Below are 16829 nucleotides of genomic sequence, written 5' to 3'. Positions count from 1 at the left end.
TGGATTTGACGGAAGGACTTGAGGGGTAGCGGTAATGTTCAGCAAAAGAGTACGTTTCCAGATGGAGAAGGTGGTGACAGATCAGGGGGGTAGATATGTGATTGTGACAGGGGCACTGGAGGGGAGGTTAGTGGCGCTGTTAAGTGTATACGGTCCCAATTGGGACGATGTGGGATTCGCAAAGAAGGTGTTTGGGGCCATCCCCGACTTGGAAACACATGAACTGATAGGGGGGGGGTGGTTGGAACTTGGTGCAGGAGCCAAGTATGGACAGGTCGTGGCCGCGCTCGCTGGTCCCATCAAGGGGGGCAAAGGCGCTGGCTGGGCTAATGGTGGAAATGGGAGGGGTGGACCCTTGGAGGTTTCTGCACCCGAGGGAACGGGAGTACTCGTTTTTCGCAGCAGTCTCTAAGGTATACTCGCGGATCAACTTTTTCGTGGTGGGGAAGGCTTTGCTAGCTGGGGTTAAGGGGTCGGAATACTCGGCAATTGCAGTGTCAGATCATGCTCCGCAGTGGGTGGATATAGAACTGGAGAAGGGGGTAGCGCAGAAGCCGGGGTGGAAATTAGATGTGGGACTTTTGGTTGACCAAGGGTTATGGGACAAAATTGAAAAGGTAATTGAGGAATATGTAGGTTTCAACTGTACGGGTGAGGCGTCAAAAGCAGTTGTCTGGGAGGCTCTAAAGGTGGTGGTGAGAGGTGAGGTAATCTTGATTAAGGCCAGGGTGGACAAAGAGGAGAGTTTGGAGCAGTAGAGGGTAATAGATGAGATGTTGGAGGTAGATAGGAGTTATGCAGAAGATGGGGACCCAGCGAAGTTGGAAAAGAAGGAACTACAGGCGAGCTTTGACCGACTATCTACCAGGAAGGCGGTGCGCCAACTGAGATGAGCAAGGGGTAGCAGGTCAGCTCCGGAGGGAGGCAGCGGTAAGGGAAATTGTTCAGGTGAGGGACAGGGCAGGGAAGTTGGTGGTGGCTCCGGATCTGGTTAACAAGGTCTTTGAGGAATTTTATGAGAGGTTGTACAGGTCAGAGCCACCTGGGGGAGACCGGGAGATGCAGGAATTTCGAGATTGGTTGGAATATCCGAGGTTAGGGGAGGGGGACAGGGATACATTAGAAGGAGCGATAGTGGAGCAGGAGATAAAAGATGCGAATTGGAGGATACAGTCGGGGAAGTTGGCAGGGCCGGATGGGTTTCCGGTGGAATATTATAAAAAATTCAAGGATAAGCTGATGGTGGGGATGTTTGAAGAGACGATAGGGAAAGGGGTGTTGCCACAAACGTTGGGGCAGGCATCGATTTCCCTGTTGCTAAAAAAAGATAAGGACCCGACGGAGTGTGGGTCGTATAGGCCCATATCACTTTTGAATGTGGACACAAAAGTATTGCCGAAGGTACTAGCGAGTAGGCTGGAGGAGTGCCTCCCGAAGGTGATAGGTGAAGATCAAACGGGGTTCATGAGAGGGAAGCAGCTCTTTTCAAACGTTAGAAGGGTTTTGAACGTCGTTATGGTTCTGGCAGAGGGGAAGGAAACAGAGGTGGTTGTGGCATTGGACGCTGAGATGGCCTTTGACTGGGTAGAATGGGGGTACTTGATGGCAGTTCTGGAGCGGTTTGGGACTGGACCAAGATTTGTGAACTGGGTAAAGCTACTGTATAAGGAGCCGAGGGCGAGTGTCCGCACAAATAACATCAGCACGAGATACTTTTCTCTCCACCGTGGGACTAGGCAGGGATGTCCTATGTCCCCCCCTGCTGTTTGCACTTGCGATTGAGCCATTGGCCATCGCATTAAGAAGTTCAGGGGTATGGAAAGGAATAGTGCGTGGGGGGGGGGGAATAGAGCATAGGGTGTCCTTATATGCCGATGACGTGTCAGAACCGAGTGAGTCGATATGGGGGAATATTGGAGCTGCTCCGAGTGTTTTGATCTTTCTCGGGGTACAAACTAATCTAGACAAGAGTGAGTATTTTGTGGTGTCTCGGCCGGGGGTGGGGGCAGGGGTGGGGGGGGGCTGCCATTCCATGGGCAGGGACTCACTTTAGGTACCTGGGGGTGCAGCTTGCCCGGGAGTCGGGGGGGAGCACCGCAGGTATAATCTTTCTAGTTTGGTGGGGAGAGTGAAAGCTGATCTGGCAAGGTGGGATGGTCTCCCTCTGTCAGTGGCGGGTCGGGTACAGGCGGTTAAAATGAACGTGTTGCCGTGATTTCTGTTTATTTTTCAATGTCTGCCGATTTTCCTGCCAAAGGCTTTTTTCAGAGAGATTGAGGGAAGGATTACTTTGTTCATATGGAGAGGGAAGGTGGCCAGAGTGAGAAAGGTGCTGCTACAGAGGGGAAGGCAGGCAGGGGGTTTGGGTCTTCCAAACTTAATGTATTACTACTGGGCGGCGAATGTGGAAAAGGTGCGGAGCTGGGTCAGAGGGGTTGATTCCCAGTGGGTCAGAATGGAGGAGAGTTTGTGCAGGGGGTCGGGATTGAAAGCACTAGCAATTTTCAGAAATGGGAGGAGAAGGGGATTATGATGCTAAACGATTTGTTTCTGAGGGATCGGTTTGCAGGATTGAAGGAGCTGGAAGCGAAGTATGGGTTGGAGCAGGGGGAAATGTTTAGGTACATGCAGGTTCGAGATTTTGCCAGAAAGGAGATACAGAGCTTCCGGGTGGAGCCGACCTCCACATTGCTGGAGGAGGTGCTGACGACAGGGGGGACTGGAGAAGGAGGTAGTGTCGGCGGTTTACGGAGCTATTTTGGAAGAGGAGAAGGCACCACTGGAAGGGATCAAAGCAAAGTGGGAGGAAGAGTTGGGAGAGGATATGGAGGAGGGGTTCTGGTGTGAGGTGCTCCGGAGAGTGAATGCCTCCACCTCGTGCACAAGGTTGGGGCTGATACAGCTGAAGGTGGTATACAGAGCACACCTCACGAGAGCAAGGATAAGCCGATTCTTTGAAGAAGCAGAAGATGTGCGTGAACGTTGCGGGGGGCCCCTGCTAATCACGTTCATATGTTTTGGTCCTGTCCAAAGTTAGAGGATTACTGGAAGGAGGTTTTTAGGTTAATTTCTAAAGTGGTGCACGTGAAACTGGACCCGGGCCCCTGGGAGGACATATTCGGGGTGTCGGACCAGCCAGGGTGGAAACGGGTGCAACCTCTCCACCCTGTGCCCTGGCATGGTGGGAGGACTTGTTGGAATTCTTGACTCTTGAAGTTTGAACTGAGGGGAAGGATTGAGAGGTTCTACAATTCATGGGCATTATTCATTATGCACTTTCAAGAACTGGATAACATCGAACATTAGTTTTGGGGGGTGGGGGGGGGGGAAGGAGGGTTGGGGGGGGGGCGGTGTGTGTTCATGGTGACTATGGGTGATGTTATATGTTTTAGTTACCGTTGTATGAAGAGTCAAAAGTCCTGTTCCTTTTCACCAAACACCATTTATTTCACTTCCACAGCTTCTGCACAAAACTCTAACACACCACCTGACACAAGGGCCACCTGAAGCCCCTTTACATATCAAAGAACAAAGAAATGTACAGCACAGGAACAGGCCCTTCGGCCCTCCAAGCCCGTGCCGACCATACTGCCCGACTAAACTACAATCTTCTACACTTCCTGGGTCCGTATCCTTCTATTCCCATCCTATTCATATATTTGTCAAGATGCCCCTTAAATGTCCCTATCGTCCCTGCCTCCACTACCTCCTCCGGTAGTGAGTTCCAGGCACCCACTACCCTCTGCGTAAAAAACTTGCCTCGTACATCTACTCTAAACTTTGCCCCTCTCACCTTAAACCTATGCCCCCTAGTAATTGACCCCTCTACCCTGGGGAAAAGCCTCTGACTATCCACTCTGTCTATGCCCCTCATAATTTTGTATACCTCTATCAGGTCGCCCCTCAACCTCCTTCGTTCCAGTGAGGACAAACCGAGTTTATTCAATCGCTCCTCATAGCTTATGCCCTCCATACCAGGCAACATTCTGGTAAATCTCTTCTGCACCCTCTCTAAAGCCTCCACATCCTTCTGGTAGTGTGGCGACCAGAATTGAACACTATACTCCAAGTGTGGCCTAACTAAGGTTCTATACAGCTGCAACATGACTTGCCAATTCTTATACTCAATGCCCCGGCCAATGAAGGCAAGCATGCCGTATGCCTTCTTGACTACCTTCTCCACCTGTGTAGCCCCTTTCAGTGATCTGTGGACCTGTACTCCTAGATCTCTTTGACTTTCAATACTCTTGAGGGTTCTACCATTCACTGTATATTCCCTACCTGCATTAGCCCTTCCAAAATGCATTACCTCACATTTGTCCAGGTTAAACTCCATCTGCCATCTCTCCGCCCAAGTCTCCAGACAATCTAAATCCTGCTGTATCCTCAGACAGTCCTCATCGCTATCCGCAATTCCACCAACCTTTGTGTCGTCTGCAAAGGACGTCAGTGCAAAGGATTATCAGTGTCAATCATTGGATACTTAACATAAATGAGACAACTAATTGCAATGTCTCTTAATGCATTACTTAAATCTTGACCCATTACTTAACAGTCTCCCCTTTCTTGGAGAAAAAAATAATTTGAAGAAAACAAAATTTAAAGAAACTCAAAAACACACATGCAATTTCCCCCCTTCTTTTTTTTCCCAAAATTTTTCTTTTTGGGGAAGAAAAAAAGAAAAATCACAGAAACAGGCACCCTTCACTAACAATATCCAAAAGTTAAATTTCTGTCAATATCTGAGATATATAAAAGGCCATATCCACCTGGTAACTTGTTCAATACTCTACAAAGCTTAACGTCTCAGCAGCCAAAGTGCTTTTGACCACTTTCCTTATTTTCTTTCTTTCCCACACAAGAGGACAACATTTACCATTGTTCCCCAAGAGGAAAATTTTAAAACCTCCTGTGCTTGATAAATTTGCATAGGACGCATCACTATAAACTATGAGTTTCAAGTGCCTATGGTCACCTAAAACCGGGAACCTCAAAACACACTCCTGCATTTTTAGTTTGGCCGAACGCTTTATTTGCTCTTATTATGTCTTCCACTTTGGGATCATTCATTTTTGTACTCAACTCTAAGACATCAAAACTAACGTCCGGTCTAGTCTGTCTACCTAACCAATTCCGTTGCCCAATTAAACTTCGCAGTTTCTCTTTTTCCATCTTTGAAACCTTGCATCTTTTTGTGAAAACCCGGTCACGACTAATTGCTATTTGGCTGATGCTTTCCAAATAAGATTGCTGACGTAAAGTTGCCCCTAACTTAGTCTGTCCGATTTCCAGTTCAATATATTTAAATGCACCGGAAGCATGACTTCCGATCCTGAAGTCTTTCCTCAAACCAGAGATTACAAAAGCTTCAAAATCACTAGTCCCACTCCACAAAAATTATTTGACATGCATCATAAAGATGCCGGAAAAGTTCCCTTTATAGTGCCAGTAAAACATTACCAGATCTGCTTTCAACTGGTAACAGCCTAACTTGAACAAAACTGACCTTAATGAAAAATACCAGACACTAGATGCAACATTTAAACCACAGACACATTTGTTCAACTTCCAGAATACCCCTTCTGTGTTAGCTGCTTCTTTAGGAGGACGGAGAAAATGTCTCTCTGGAGCTGATGCCCCTGCAAGAAGGCAGCTTTTATATCTATAGATTTGCATTCCCATGCCTTTGTGGCTAAAAGAAGATCTTTAAAATTAACCTTTCCTGCTGTAGGTGAACCTACCCTTAAATCCTGATCTTCTAAGCTTTCTTAAAATCCCCTTGCCACAAGCCTGGCCTTTGCCTTTTAAGTTCCATCCGGAAGAACCTTTTCCGTGCAAATCCATCTGTGGGACAGGGCTCTTTGTTCCCTATCCGGTACTTCTGCGTATACACCAAATTCACACCAACTATGCAGTTCTTGCTGTTTAGCATCTTTGATAACTTTTCATATAATTTATTGGAAGCCACCAAAATCTCACGTGCATGTGGGCTTCTACTCCTATTAGTATTCGTAGTCTTACTCATGTTCCGAGACCTTGATAAACTACGTCCCCTCTCCCGCCTGGTAACTTGTTCTATACTGCTACTGCTTGATCTTTCCTATCTGCTGTGGGATGTCCTTTCAAAATTCTCGACCTTTTCCTGCGAACCTGTTCACTAACCGATGTACTATCTAAACTGGCACTGCGTTTCTGTGACCTCCATTTTTGAACTGCGTGTTCCCAATCCATTGTCTTAACTCCCTCCCCTGAATGCTGTACATTCAACCAATGTTTATACTTTCCAGTGGCCTTCCCTGCTCTAATAACAGTTGCATCCTTCCATTGACTAGACCCTTCAGGCAAGTATGTCACCTTTGTACCAACTTTTGGTAGTTGTCCTTTCGGAAAAATGGCCTTATCCCAGATCTTAAGGTCCACAGCCACAATGTCGTTAAAATTCCTGGCCAAAGGTAGGGTTACTATCGGTCATGCTGGTGTCCTTCTGTACTTCCTACAAACTTCACTGCAATCACTAACCTGTTCTATCAGTTTAGTATAGTCTTCATCCCTTACCCCTGCATCCTTTAATAGATTTTTCAGCCTCCAAGGAGACGGATGTGCAAATTGCCTATGCAGTTTCACTACAACAAGCTTTTTATCAGCTAAAGTCCCATTTTCAACTGCCATTAACACATCCTTAACCACTCTACTTGAAATATTATTTTTCAGTAATGGAATACAATAGTGTCCCGACTGTGTAAATTGTAGGTCCACCATCTTTCCAAAAACTGTTGCCTTATCCTGTTCCATATCCAGTTTCATGTGTGCTTTCTTCATCGACGGTCTGCTCAGAAGCAAAGGTATCTCACTTGATCCAACATCCGTGCTAATGAAATGATTCACTCCGGTAATATTGCAATATTCAGAGTATTAGCATCTCCAAACCTGAAACTTGTGGAACTTTCAAATTCCTTAACCTTGTTACGACTTTCAGCATTCAAGGAGTCCAGGTAACATTTTAACCAGTCAATTCCACACACAGTAGATGTGCAGCCACTGTCCAATACAGCACAATTGAAGGATTCTGCAACCAACACCCTCATTACCGGCGTAAAACTGCTTGTTAATAGGACAATGTCTTCTCTCTGAACACTATCTTTTTCCTCTTCTGACTCTTCCATGTCATGTGTCGCTTCAAACACTCTATCATAACGTTTTGGACAGTTGAAGACATAATGGTATTGAGAGTCACATCGAAAACATCGATTTATCTTGCATTTCTGGGGTTCATCTTCCTACTGTAAGTTCTAACTGGGTTTCTGTCTTCATAATTTCCTTGTCTCGATCTCCTTCTATAGTCTTCGGCCCTGTTCGTAGCCATACAGTTTCGCCATCCTGTTAGTAGTGTATCTTCCATATTCTGCTTTATAGCAGACTGGCCTATTTGAGTCATCAGAGCCATCGCAATCGAATGTTTCCCCAGAAACTTCTTTAAAGCTTTTGTCATCTGATCGAATAAGGTATCCTCTTCCGTAAACTGAACTCCTGTCAAAACCAGGAGCCTATCCATGTTGCTCACTCTAGCACAGTCAAGTAATTTAAAGACCAACACAGACTATGCAAATTCCAGGTTGTATTTCTGCAGCCTTTTATATAGTCTGCCAAATTCCATTATATAGTCTTCCATGGAGAATTCCTCTATTTTCTGGAACTTATCAAATTCTGACCATGCTTCATACGCACTTAACAAGTCATCTTTCTTGTAAATCTTATCCATATATTGTAATAGAGTCTCCAGACTTTCTTCTGAGTCTAACTCTTCCAATTCCAGCTCAGAAAGCACTTTGTTTTGGATTTTACTGTCATAAGATAGAGAAAGAGCCAATGCCATACCTTGTTTTCTCTTTCCCAAGGCCACATAACTACTGCACTTCTCCAGTGGTTGTACGATTCCCTTTCAGAAAATAAGGGAGGCTAGTCATATCCAGCCATCCTTATCCTGGGTTCAGCCATGTATCTTTTTTTTTCCTTCTCACTCACTCCTTGGTTTGATCAGGAAAAGTTGTATCTTTCAAGCCTTCACATTTGCACAGCAACCATCCTCTGCTACCATTGTTATACGTTTTAGTTACCGTTGTATGAAGAGTCAAAAGTCCTGTTTCTTTTCACCAAACACCATTTATTTCACTTCCACAGCCTCTGCACAAAACTCTAACAACACATCACCTGACCCAAGGGCCACCTGAAGCCTCTTTACATATCAGTGGCAATCATTGGATACTTAACATAAATGAGACAACTAATTGCAATGTCTCTTAATGCATTACTTAACTCTTAACCCATTACTTAACAGGTGAACCCGGATTACTTTTTGTCATTTGTTTATGGGAACATGCGGGCTAATGTTTGGGGTTTGGTGGGAGGATGGGATCGTTGTTATTGATATGGGGATTGTCATATTTGTTAGTGATTATTGTTTATGGCTGCAAATTTGGGAGAAAATGTGAAAAAGGAGGAGAATAAAAAATATTTTTTTAAAAAACCATTTAAAATTAGAGGCAGTATCAAAGCTGGCTCCGATCTGCACGAATCATATATTTGAGCCTGTGAGGCTGGATGCCATGTTCGGAGATTGTGAAGAGAAGGGGTTGGAAGGAATGGGGGATCTGTTCTTGGAAGAGCAGTTTGTGAGTTTGGAGAAGTTGTCGGGGAAATGTGGGCTCTCGGAGACAGATTTGTTCAGACACCTGCAAGTTCGTAACTTTGTGAAACTATTCTTTCCGATATTCCCTGTGGCGCCGCCAACCTCGTTGATGGAGAGGGTTCTTTCGTTCGTAGGGTCGGAGGTGGGGAGTACCTCAGGTATCTATGGAAGGATTATGTCCAAAGACGCAGTATGGGTGGGGGGGGGGTTAAAGCCAAGTGGGAGGAGGAGTTGGGGCTGATGTTGGAGGATGGGGTGTGGACTGAGGCCCTGCAGAGGGCAAACGGCATGTCCTCCTGTGCTGGGCTTGGCTTAATACAGCTTAAGGTAGTGTCTAGGGCTCATTTGACTAGGTCCAGGATGAGCAGGATTTCTGCAGGAGTGAAGGACAAGTGCGAGCGCTGTGGAGGGATCCGACCAACCATGTGCCCATGTTCTGGTCGTGTTTTCAGTTTGTGGGGTTCTGGGTCACCCTTCTTTAGCACCATGTCAACAATTCTGAAAATTGAATTGGAGCCCTGTCCCTTAGTGGCCATATTTGGGGCGTCAGACTTGACAGAGCTACAGACGGGTGCGGGGCCGATGTCATGGCCTTTGCTTCCCTGATTGCTCGTAGGCAAGTGGTGATGGGATGGAGGTCAGCTTCTCCACTCAGTGTGGCAGGGAGATCTGATGGAGTTCCTGTACAAAAAGTATAAGGAAAGTCATGTACACCGTGAGGGGAGCAATTGAGGGGTTCTCCCAAAGATGGCAGTCGTTTATTGTGTATTTCAAAGTGCTGGTCACCATTAGTTGTGGAGGGCGGGGGGGTTCTGGGGGTTTCGGTTTTGCACTGGGAGGGGGGGTTGTGATTGGGGGTGTTGTTTTGCTTTGGAGTTATGTGCAAAATGGAAAAGATTTGAATGAAAATAAGTAAAAAGAATAAAATGAAGGCGACTGTGAGCCAATGCCTTGGGACAGATCATATGTGTAGCGCACAAAGACTCACGAGAGACGAATAGAGATGAAGTCGATGAGGCTTTATTAAGCGTGACTTGTTCCCCGCAGTTCTGTAACAGACTGGCCTGCGGGGGAGAACTCCTGGTTCTTATTCTCCGCCTTCAGGGCGGAGCTAGAGGTCAACAGCCAACCAGGACCCGGGATCTGTCAGCCAATGACATCACGGCTTCACAGTCCCACATGACCCCTAATGCATACTACCACATTCACCCCTTGTTAAAATGAACCCGGCGGGGTGGAGCTTCGCATGGTGGTAAGGGTTTACAAGGCTGGTCCTGGGAGGAAAACTTTTGCATGTCATCACAGTATGTACAGGGTTTTTTTTGTTTTGCACTATTTACAGTAGTCGTAAGGGGGAAAAAGAAAAAAAAAGTTCTCGTTAAAGTCCACAACATTGTAGTGTTACATCGACGCCACGAGTCGGTCGGGCGGTCTGGTCGTCCTTGTCAATCGCCTCGGCCCCGGTGGTTGTGCTTGTTCCAGTGTTGTCGTTTCCGGGAGCCTTACGGTTTCTGCTTCAGCTTCACTTCTGGTCGGACCTGGGAGGAGGACCGATCCTCCCGGGAAGGGGGCGGTCGCAGGGTGCGCCGGTGGCAGGGAGGGGGTGATTGGTGTCGGGTGGGTGTGCGTGTTGCCGGCGGGCGCCAGATCTCGCAGGGAGACCGTGTCCTGTCGGCCGTCGGGGTACTCCACGTAAGCGTACTGCGGGTTCGCGTGGAGGAGGTGAACCCTCTCGACCAACGGGTCCGACTTGTGCGCCCGCACATGTTTTCGGAGCAAGATGGGTCCTGGGACCGCCAGCCAGGTCGGCAGCGACGTTCCAGAGGAGGACTTCCTGGGGAAGACAAGGAGGCGTTCATGAGGCGTTTGGTTAGTGCTAGTACACAGTAGCGACCGGATGGAGTGGAGAGCGTCCGGGAGGGCCTCCTGCCACCGTGAAACTGGGAGGTCCCTGGACCGTAGGGCCAGTAGGATGGTCTTCCAGACCGTGCCGTTCTCCCTCTCTACTTGCCCGTTCCCCCGGGGGTTGTAGCTGGTCGTCCTGCTCGAGGCTATACCGTTGCTGAGCAGGAACTGGCGCAGCTCGTCACTCATGAAGGAGGACCCCCTGTCGCTGTGGACGTATGCGGGGCAACCGAACAGTGTGAATATGGTGTTAAGGGCTTTAATGACTGTGGCCGCTGTCATGTCAGGGCAGGGGATGGCGAAGGGGAAACGGGAGTACTCGTCCACCACATTCAGGAAGTATGTGTTGCGGTCGGTGGAGGGGAGGGGCCCTTTGAAATCCAGACTAAGGCGTTCAAAGGGACGGGAAGCCTTGATCAGGTGCGCACCATCCGGCCTGAAAAAGTGCGGTTTGCACTCTGCGCAGATGTGGCAGTTCCTTGTGACTGTACGGACCTCCTCCACAGAGTAGGGGAGGTTGCGGGACTTTATAAAGTGGTAGAACCGAGTGACCCCCGGGTGGCAGAGGTCCTCGTGGAGGGTTTGGAGGCGGTTAATTTGTGCGTTGGCACATGTGCCGCGGGATAGGGCATCGAACGGCTCGTTCAGCTTTCCGGGACGGTACAGGATCTCATAGTTGAAGGTGGAGAGCTCGATCCTCCACCTTAAGATCTTGTCGTTTTTAATTTTGCCCCGCTATGCATTATCGAACATGAAGGCTACCGACCGTTGGTCCGTGAGGAGAGTGAATCTCCTGCTGGCCAGGTAATGCCTCCAATGTCGCACAGCTTCCACTATGGCTTGGGTTTCCTTTTCCACTGAGGAGTGGCGGATTTCTGAAGCGTGGAGGGTTCGGGAGAAAAAGGCCATGGGTCTGCCCGCTTGGTTAAGGGTGGCCGCTAGAGCTACATCGGAGGCGTCGCTCTCGACCTGGAAGGGGAGGGACTCGTCGATGGCGCGCATCGTGGCCTTTGCGATATCCGCTTTGATGCGGCTGAAGGCCTGGCAAGCCTCTGTCGACAGAGGGAAGGTCGTGGTCTGTATTAGGGGGCGGGCCTTGTCTGCGTACTGGGGGACCCACTGGGCGTAATATGAAAAGAACCCCAGGCAGCGTTTTAGGGCTTTTGAGCAGTGAGGGAGGGTAAATTCCATGAGGGGGCGCATGCGTTCGGGGTCGGGGCCTATTATCCCATTGCGCACTACATATCCCAAGATGGCTAGCCGGTTTGTGGTAAAAACGCACTTGTCCTCGTTGTATGTGAGGTTCAAGGCTTTAGCGGTCTGGAGGAATTTTTGGAGGTTGGCGACGTGGTCCTGCTGATCGTGGCCGCAGATGGTTACGTTGTCGAGATACGGGAACGTGGCCTGCAACCCGTGTTGATCAACCATTCGGTCCATCTCTCGTTGGAAGACCGAGACCCCGTTTGTGACGCCAAATGGGACCCTTAGGAAGTGGTCTAATCGCCCATCTGCCTCGAAGGCTGTGTACTTGCGGTCACTTGGGCGGATGGGGAGCTGATGGTAGGCGGACTTCTCCACGGTGGAGAAGACCTTATATTGGGCAATCCGATTGACCATGTCGGATATGCGGGGGAGAGGGTACGCATCTAGTTGTGTGTACCTGTTGATGGTCTGGCTATAGTCTATGACCATCCTTTGCTTCTCCCCTGTCTTTAGTACTCCCACCTGTGCTCTCCAGGGACTATTGCTGGCCTGGATTATGCCTTCCTTCAGTAGCCGCTAGACTTCGGACCGAATGAATGTCCGGTCCTGGGCGCTGTACCGTCTGCTCCTCGTGGCGACGGGTTTGCAATCCGGGGTGAGGTTTGCAAACAAGGATGGGGGCTCAACCTTGAGGGTTGCGAGGCCGCAGATAGTGAGTGGGGGTATTGGGCCGCCGAATTGGAAGGTTAGGCTCTGCAGATTGCACTGGAAGTCTAATCCCAGTAATGTGGGCGCGCAGAGTTGGGGAAGGACGTAGAGCCTGTAGTTTTTAAACTCCCTCCCTTGCACCGTTAGGGTCACTATGCAGAAGCCTTTAATCTGTACGGAGTGGGATCCTGCAGCTAGGGAAATCTTTTGCGCACTGGGACGGATGGTCAAAAAACAGCGTCTTACCGTGTCGGGGTGGATGAAGCTTTCTGTGCTCCCGGAGTCGACCAGGCATGGTGTCTCATGCCCGTTTATCAGCACCGTTGTTGTCGTCGTCTGGAGCGTCCGGGGCCGTGCTTGGTCCAGCGTCATTGAGGCCAGACGTGATCGTAGTGCTTGAGCGTCTTCCTCGAACCCCGTGGAGCCGTCGACACTGGGGCAGCTGCAGGCCCGTCCCAAAATTAGCAGCGCGGCGTAGAATTCATCTATCGATTCTCCGGGACTTTGCCGACTCGTTGCGAGTTGGTAGCGTGCGTAGATCTGGTTCATTGGGCGAACATAGATGCTCTTTAGTGCTGCGAACGCCGTCTGGAAATCCTCTGCGTCTTCGATGAGAGGGAAAATTTCTGGGCTTACCCTCGAGTGCAGGACCTGTAGTTTCTGGTCTTCTGTGACCCAGCCGGGGGCCGTTCTGAGGTAGGCCTCAAAACAAGTCTGCCAGTGTTTGAAAACTGCTGCTGAGTTCACTGCGTGGGGGCTGATCCTCAGGCATTCCGGGATGATCCTGAGCTCCATAGTCCTTTAAGCACGCTTAATAAATTGTAGCGCACAAAGACTCACGAGAGACGAATAGAGATGAAGTCGATGAGGCTTTATTAAGCGTGACTTGTTCCCCGCAGTTCAGTAACAGACTGGCCTGCGGGGGAGAACTTCTGGTTCTTATACTCCGCCTTCAGGGCGGAGCTAGAGGTCAACAGCCAACCAGGACCCGGGATCTGTCAGCCAATGACATCACGGCTTCACAGTCCCACATGACCCCTAATGCATACTACCACAATATGTAATGATGATGATCTGTGACAACAATTCTTTCAAAACCCCAGGAAGAGATTAACTACCATAGTTAACATATAAAGGGGAAAGCGCTGTATAAATGCAACTTACTGCACTCGCAGTATTTTTTGGTGCCTCACTAATTTAGTGCAGTATTCAATCTGCACATAAAGGGCAGCACGGTCGCGCAAGTGGATAGCACTGTGGCTTCACAGCGCCAGGGTCCCAGGTTCGATTCCCCACTGGGTCACTGTCTGTGCGGAGTCGGCACGTTCTCCCTGTGTCTGCGTGGGTTTCCTCCGGGTGCTCCGGTTTCCTCCCACAGTCCAAAGACGTGCAGGTTAGGTGAATTGGCCATACTAAATTGCCCTTAGTGTCCAAAAAGGTTAGGAGGGATTATTGGGTTACAGGGATAGGGTGGAAGTGAGGGCTTAAGTGGGTGGGTGCAGACTCGATGGGCCGAATGACCTCCTTCTGCACTGTATGTTCTATGTTCTATTCACCAAAGAGAAGGAATTGGTGGACGTTGAGTCTGGAGAAGGGTGTGTAGATAGCCTGGGTCACATTGAGATCCAAAAAGACGAGGTGTTGGGCATCTTGAAAAATATTAAGGTAGATAAGTCCCCAGGGTCTGATGGGATCTACCCCAGAATACTGAAGGAGGCTAGAGAGGAAAGTGCTGAGGCCTTGACAGACATCTTTGGATCCTCACTGGCTTCAGGTGATGTCCCGGAGGACTGGAGAATAGCCAATGTTGTTCCTTTGTTTAAGAAGGGTAGCAAGGATAATCCAGGGAACTACAGGCCAGTGAGCCTTACGTCAGTGGTAGGGAAATTACTGGAGAGAATTCTTCGAGACAGGATCTACTCCCATTTGGAAGCAAATGGACGTATTAGTGAGCGGCAGCATGGTTTTGTGAAGGGGAGGTCGTGTCTCACTAACTTGATAGAGTTTTTCGAAGAGGTCACAGAGATGATTGATGCAGGTAGGGCAGTGGATGTTGTCTATATGGACTTCAGTAAGGCCTTTGACAAGGTCCCTCATGTTAGACTGGTACAAAAGGTGAAGTCACATGGGATCAGGGGTGAGCTGGCAGGGTGGATACAGAACTGGCTAGGTCATAGAAGGCAGAGAGTAGCAATGGAAGGGTGCTTTTCTAATTGGAGGGCTGTGACTAGTGATGTTCCGCAGGGATCAGTGCTGGGACCTTTGCTGTTCGTAGTATATATAAACGATTTGGAGGAAAATGTAACTGGTCTGATTAGTAAGTTTGCAGACGACACAAAGGTTGGTGGAATTGCGGATAGCGATGAGGACTGTCGGAGGATACAGCAGGATTTAGATCGTTTGGAGACTTGGGCGGAGAGATGGCAGATGGAGTTTAATCCGGACAAATGTGAGGTGATGCATTTTGGAAGGTCTAATGCAGGTAGGGCATATACAGTGAATGGTAGAACCCTCAAGAGTATTGAAAGTCAGAGAGATCTAGGTGTACAGGTCCACAGGTCACTGAAAGGGGCAACACAGGTGGAGAAGGTAGTCAAGAAGGCATACGGCATGCTTACCTTCATTGGCCAGGGCATTGAGTATAAGAATTGGCAAGTCATGTTGCAGCTGTATAGAACCTTAGTTAGGCCACACTTGGAGTAGTGTTCAATTCTGGTCACCACAGTACCAGAAGGATGTGGAGGCTTTAGAGAGGGTGCAGAAGAGATTTACCAGGATGTTGCCTGGTATAGAGGGTATTAGTTATGAGGAGAGGTTGAATAAACTTGGTTTGTTCTCACTGGAACGACGGAGGTTGAGGGGCGACCTGATAGAGGTCTGCAAAATTATGAGGGGCATAGACAGAGTGTATAGTCAGAGGCTTTTCCCCAGGGTAGAGGGGTCAATTCCTAGGGGGCATAGGTTTAAGGTGCGGCGGGCAAGGTTTAGAGTAGATGTACGAGGCAAGTTTTTTTACACAGAGGGTAGTGGGTGCCTGAAACTCACTGTCGGAGGAGGTGGTGGAAGCAGGGACGATAGTGACATTTAAGGGACATCTTGACAAATACATGAAGGGATACGGACCCAGGAAGTGTAGAAGATTGGAGTTTAGTCGGGCAGCATGGTCGGCACGGGCTTGGAGGGCCGAAGGGCCTGTTCCTGTGCTGTACTTTTCTTTGTTCTTTGTTCTGAATATTAGATTCATGGCATTATATTTTCAAAGCAGGCAGAAGAATGTGGTGGGCTAGTATCTGAAATGCTGTAACGAGCAGTGTTTAGCCTGGGTGTGCGAATTCACACACACAGCACAGATTCTGGTGTGTAGTTGTTGCTCTATTTGGTAACCATGGCTGTGAGTTACTCCCATCCCTTCGCCGTTAGTGTGACAGAAGCTCCTTCGCACGCGTAAACAGGGTTTCTACGACACTTCTGGCAACGTTATGGCAGCAGAGTGGAAGCAAACTCCTTCTCTGCTATGACCTTAAGGCAGAAAGGTTCTAGTTTCAAGAGAAGGCTGTACTTCTCCCATTCCTCCATAACCCCCCAACACTTACATGCATGTGCTGCAATGGGTGTAGCACCAACATCTTCATATTCTCCTCCCGGTCACTGTTTGACGATTTAAGGTTATCTTTGGGTTCCACATTCAATATACAGAACGGTTGATGCAGCAAAAATTGAAAGTAGAGAGGGGTCTCAGTGGAGTTCGTTAGCCTCAAGCCACGTGTTGTCAGGATTTCTCTTTGTATCTGGATGGAGATGAGGATGGGATTAGAAAGGCATTCAAAAGTCAAGCTGACTAAGGATGTTAAAGATAATATCAAATTGAAATAAAAAGCGTATAATTCCGCAAAAATGGGCGGCAGGTTCGAAGTTTGGGCAGAATATAAAAAACAGCAAAGAATGACTAAACAATTAACAGAGATGGAGAAATTAGAGTATGAGGGAAAGCTAGCTAAAAATATAAAAACAGATAGTAAGAGTTTCTACAGGTATTTAAAAAGGAAAAAAGTAAGTCAAGTGAATGTTGGTCCCCGAGAGAGTGCGAATGGGGAATTAATAACAGAAAATAAGGTAACGGTGGATGAATTAAACATATTTTGCATCTGTCTTCACTGTAGAGGATACAAATAACATCCCAGATTAATTGTGAATCAGATGAAATGGAGGGAGGAACATAAAACAATTGCAATCACCAGGGAAAGGGTGCTGAGAAATTATTAGAACTAAAAGATGACAAGATTCCAGGTTCTGGTGGGCAGCATTCTGGTGTCTTGAAACAAGTGGT

At 48.3% G+C, this 16829-nt stretch overlaps 1 protein-coding gene across 5 annotated transcripts in view; it reads right to left on the bottom strand.

Annotated features, from left to right (window-relative positions):
* The window catches only part of dlec1 (DLEC1 cilia and flagella associated protein), a 259108-nt gene that overhangs the window by 33035 nt on the left and 209244 nt on the right, over nt 1-16829 (bottom strand). For all 5 annotated transcript variants that reach the window (XM_072508068.1, XM_072508073.1, XM_072508072.1 and 2 more), the window contains one exon: nt 16096-16290. In XM_072508068.1, coding sequence (XP_072364169.1) covers nt 16096-16290 — 195 coding nt within the window. The remainder of the gene's footprint in view (nt 1-16095; nt 16291-16829) is intronic.

The sequence above is a fragment of the Scyliorhinus torazame genome, chromosome 6, assembly GCF_047496885.1.
Source record: "Scyliorhinus torazame isolate Kashiwa2021f chromosome 6, sScyTor2.1, whole genome shotgun sequence".
NCBI lineage: Eukaryota > Metazoa > Chordata > Chondrichthyes > Carcharhiniformes > Scyliorhinidae > Scyliorhinus > Scyliorhinus torazame.
Note: the sequence above shows the minus strand (reverse complement) of the source record. Positions and strands in the feature narration are given on the sequence as shown.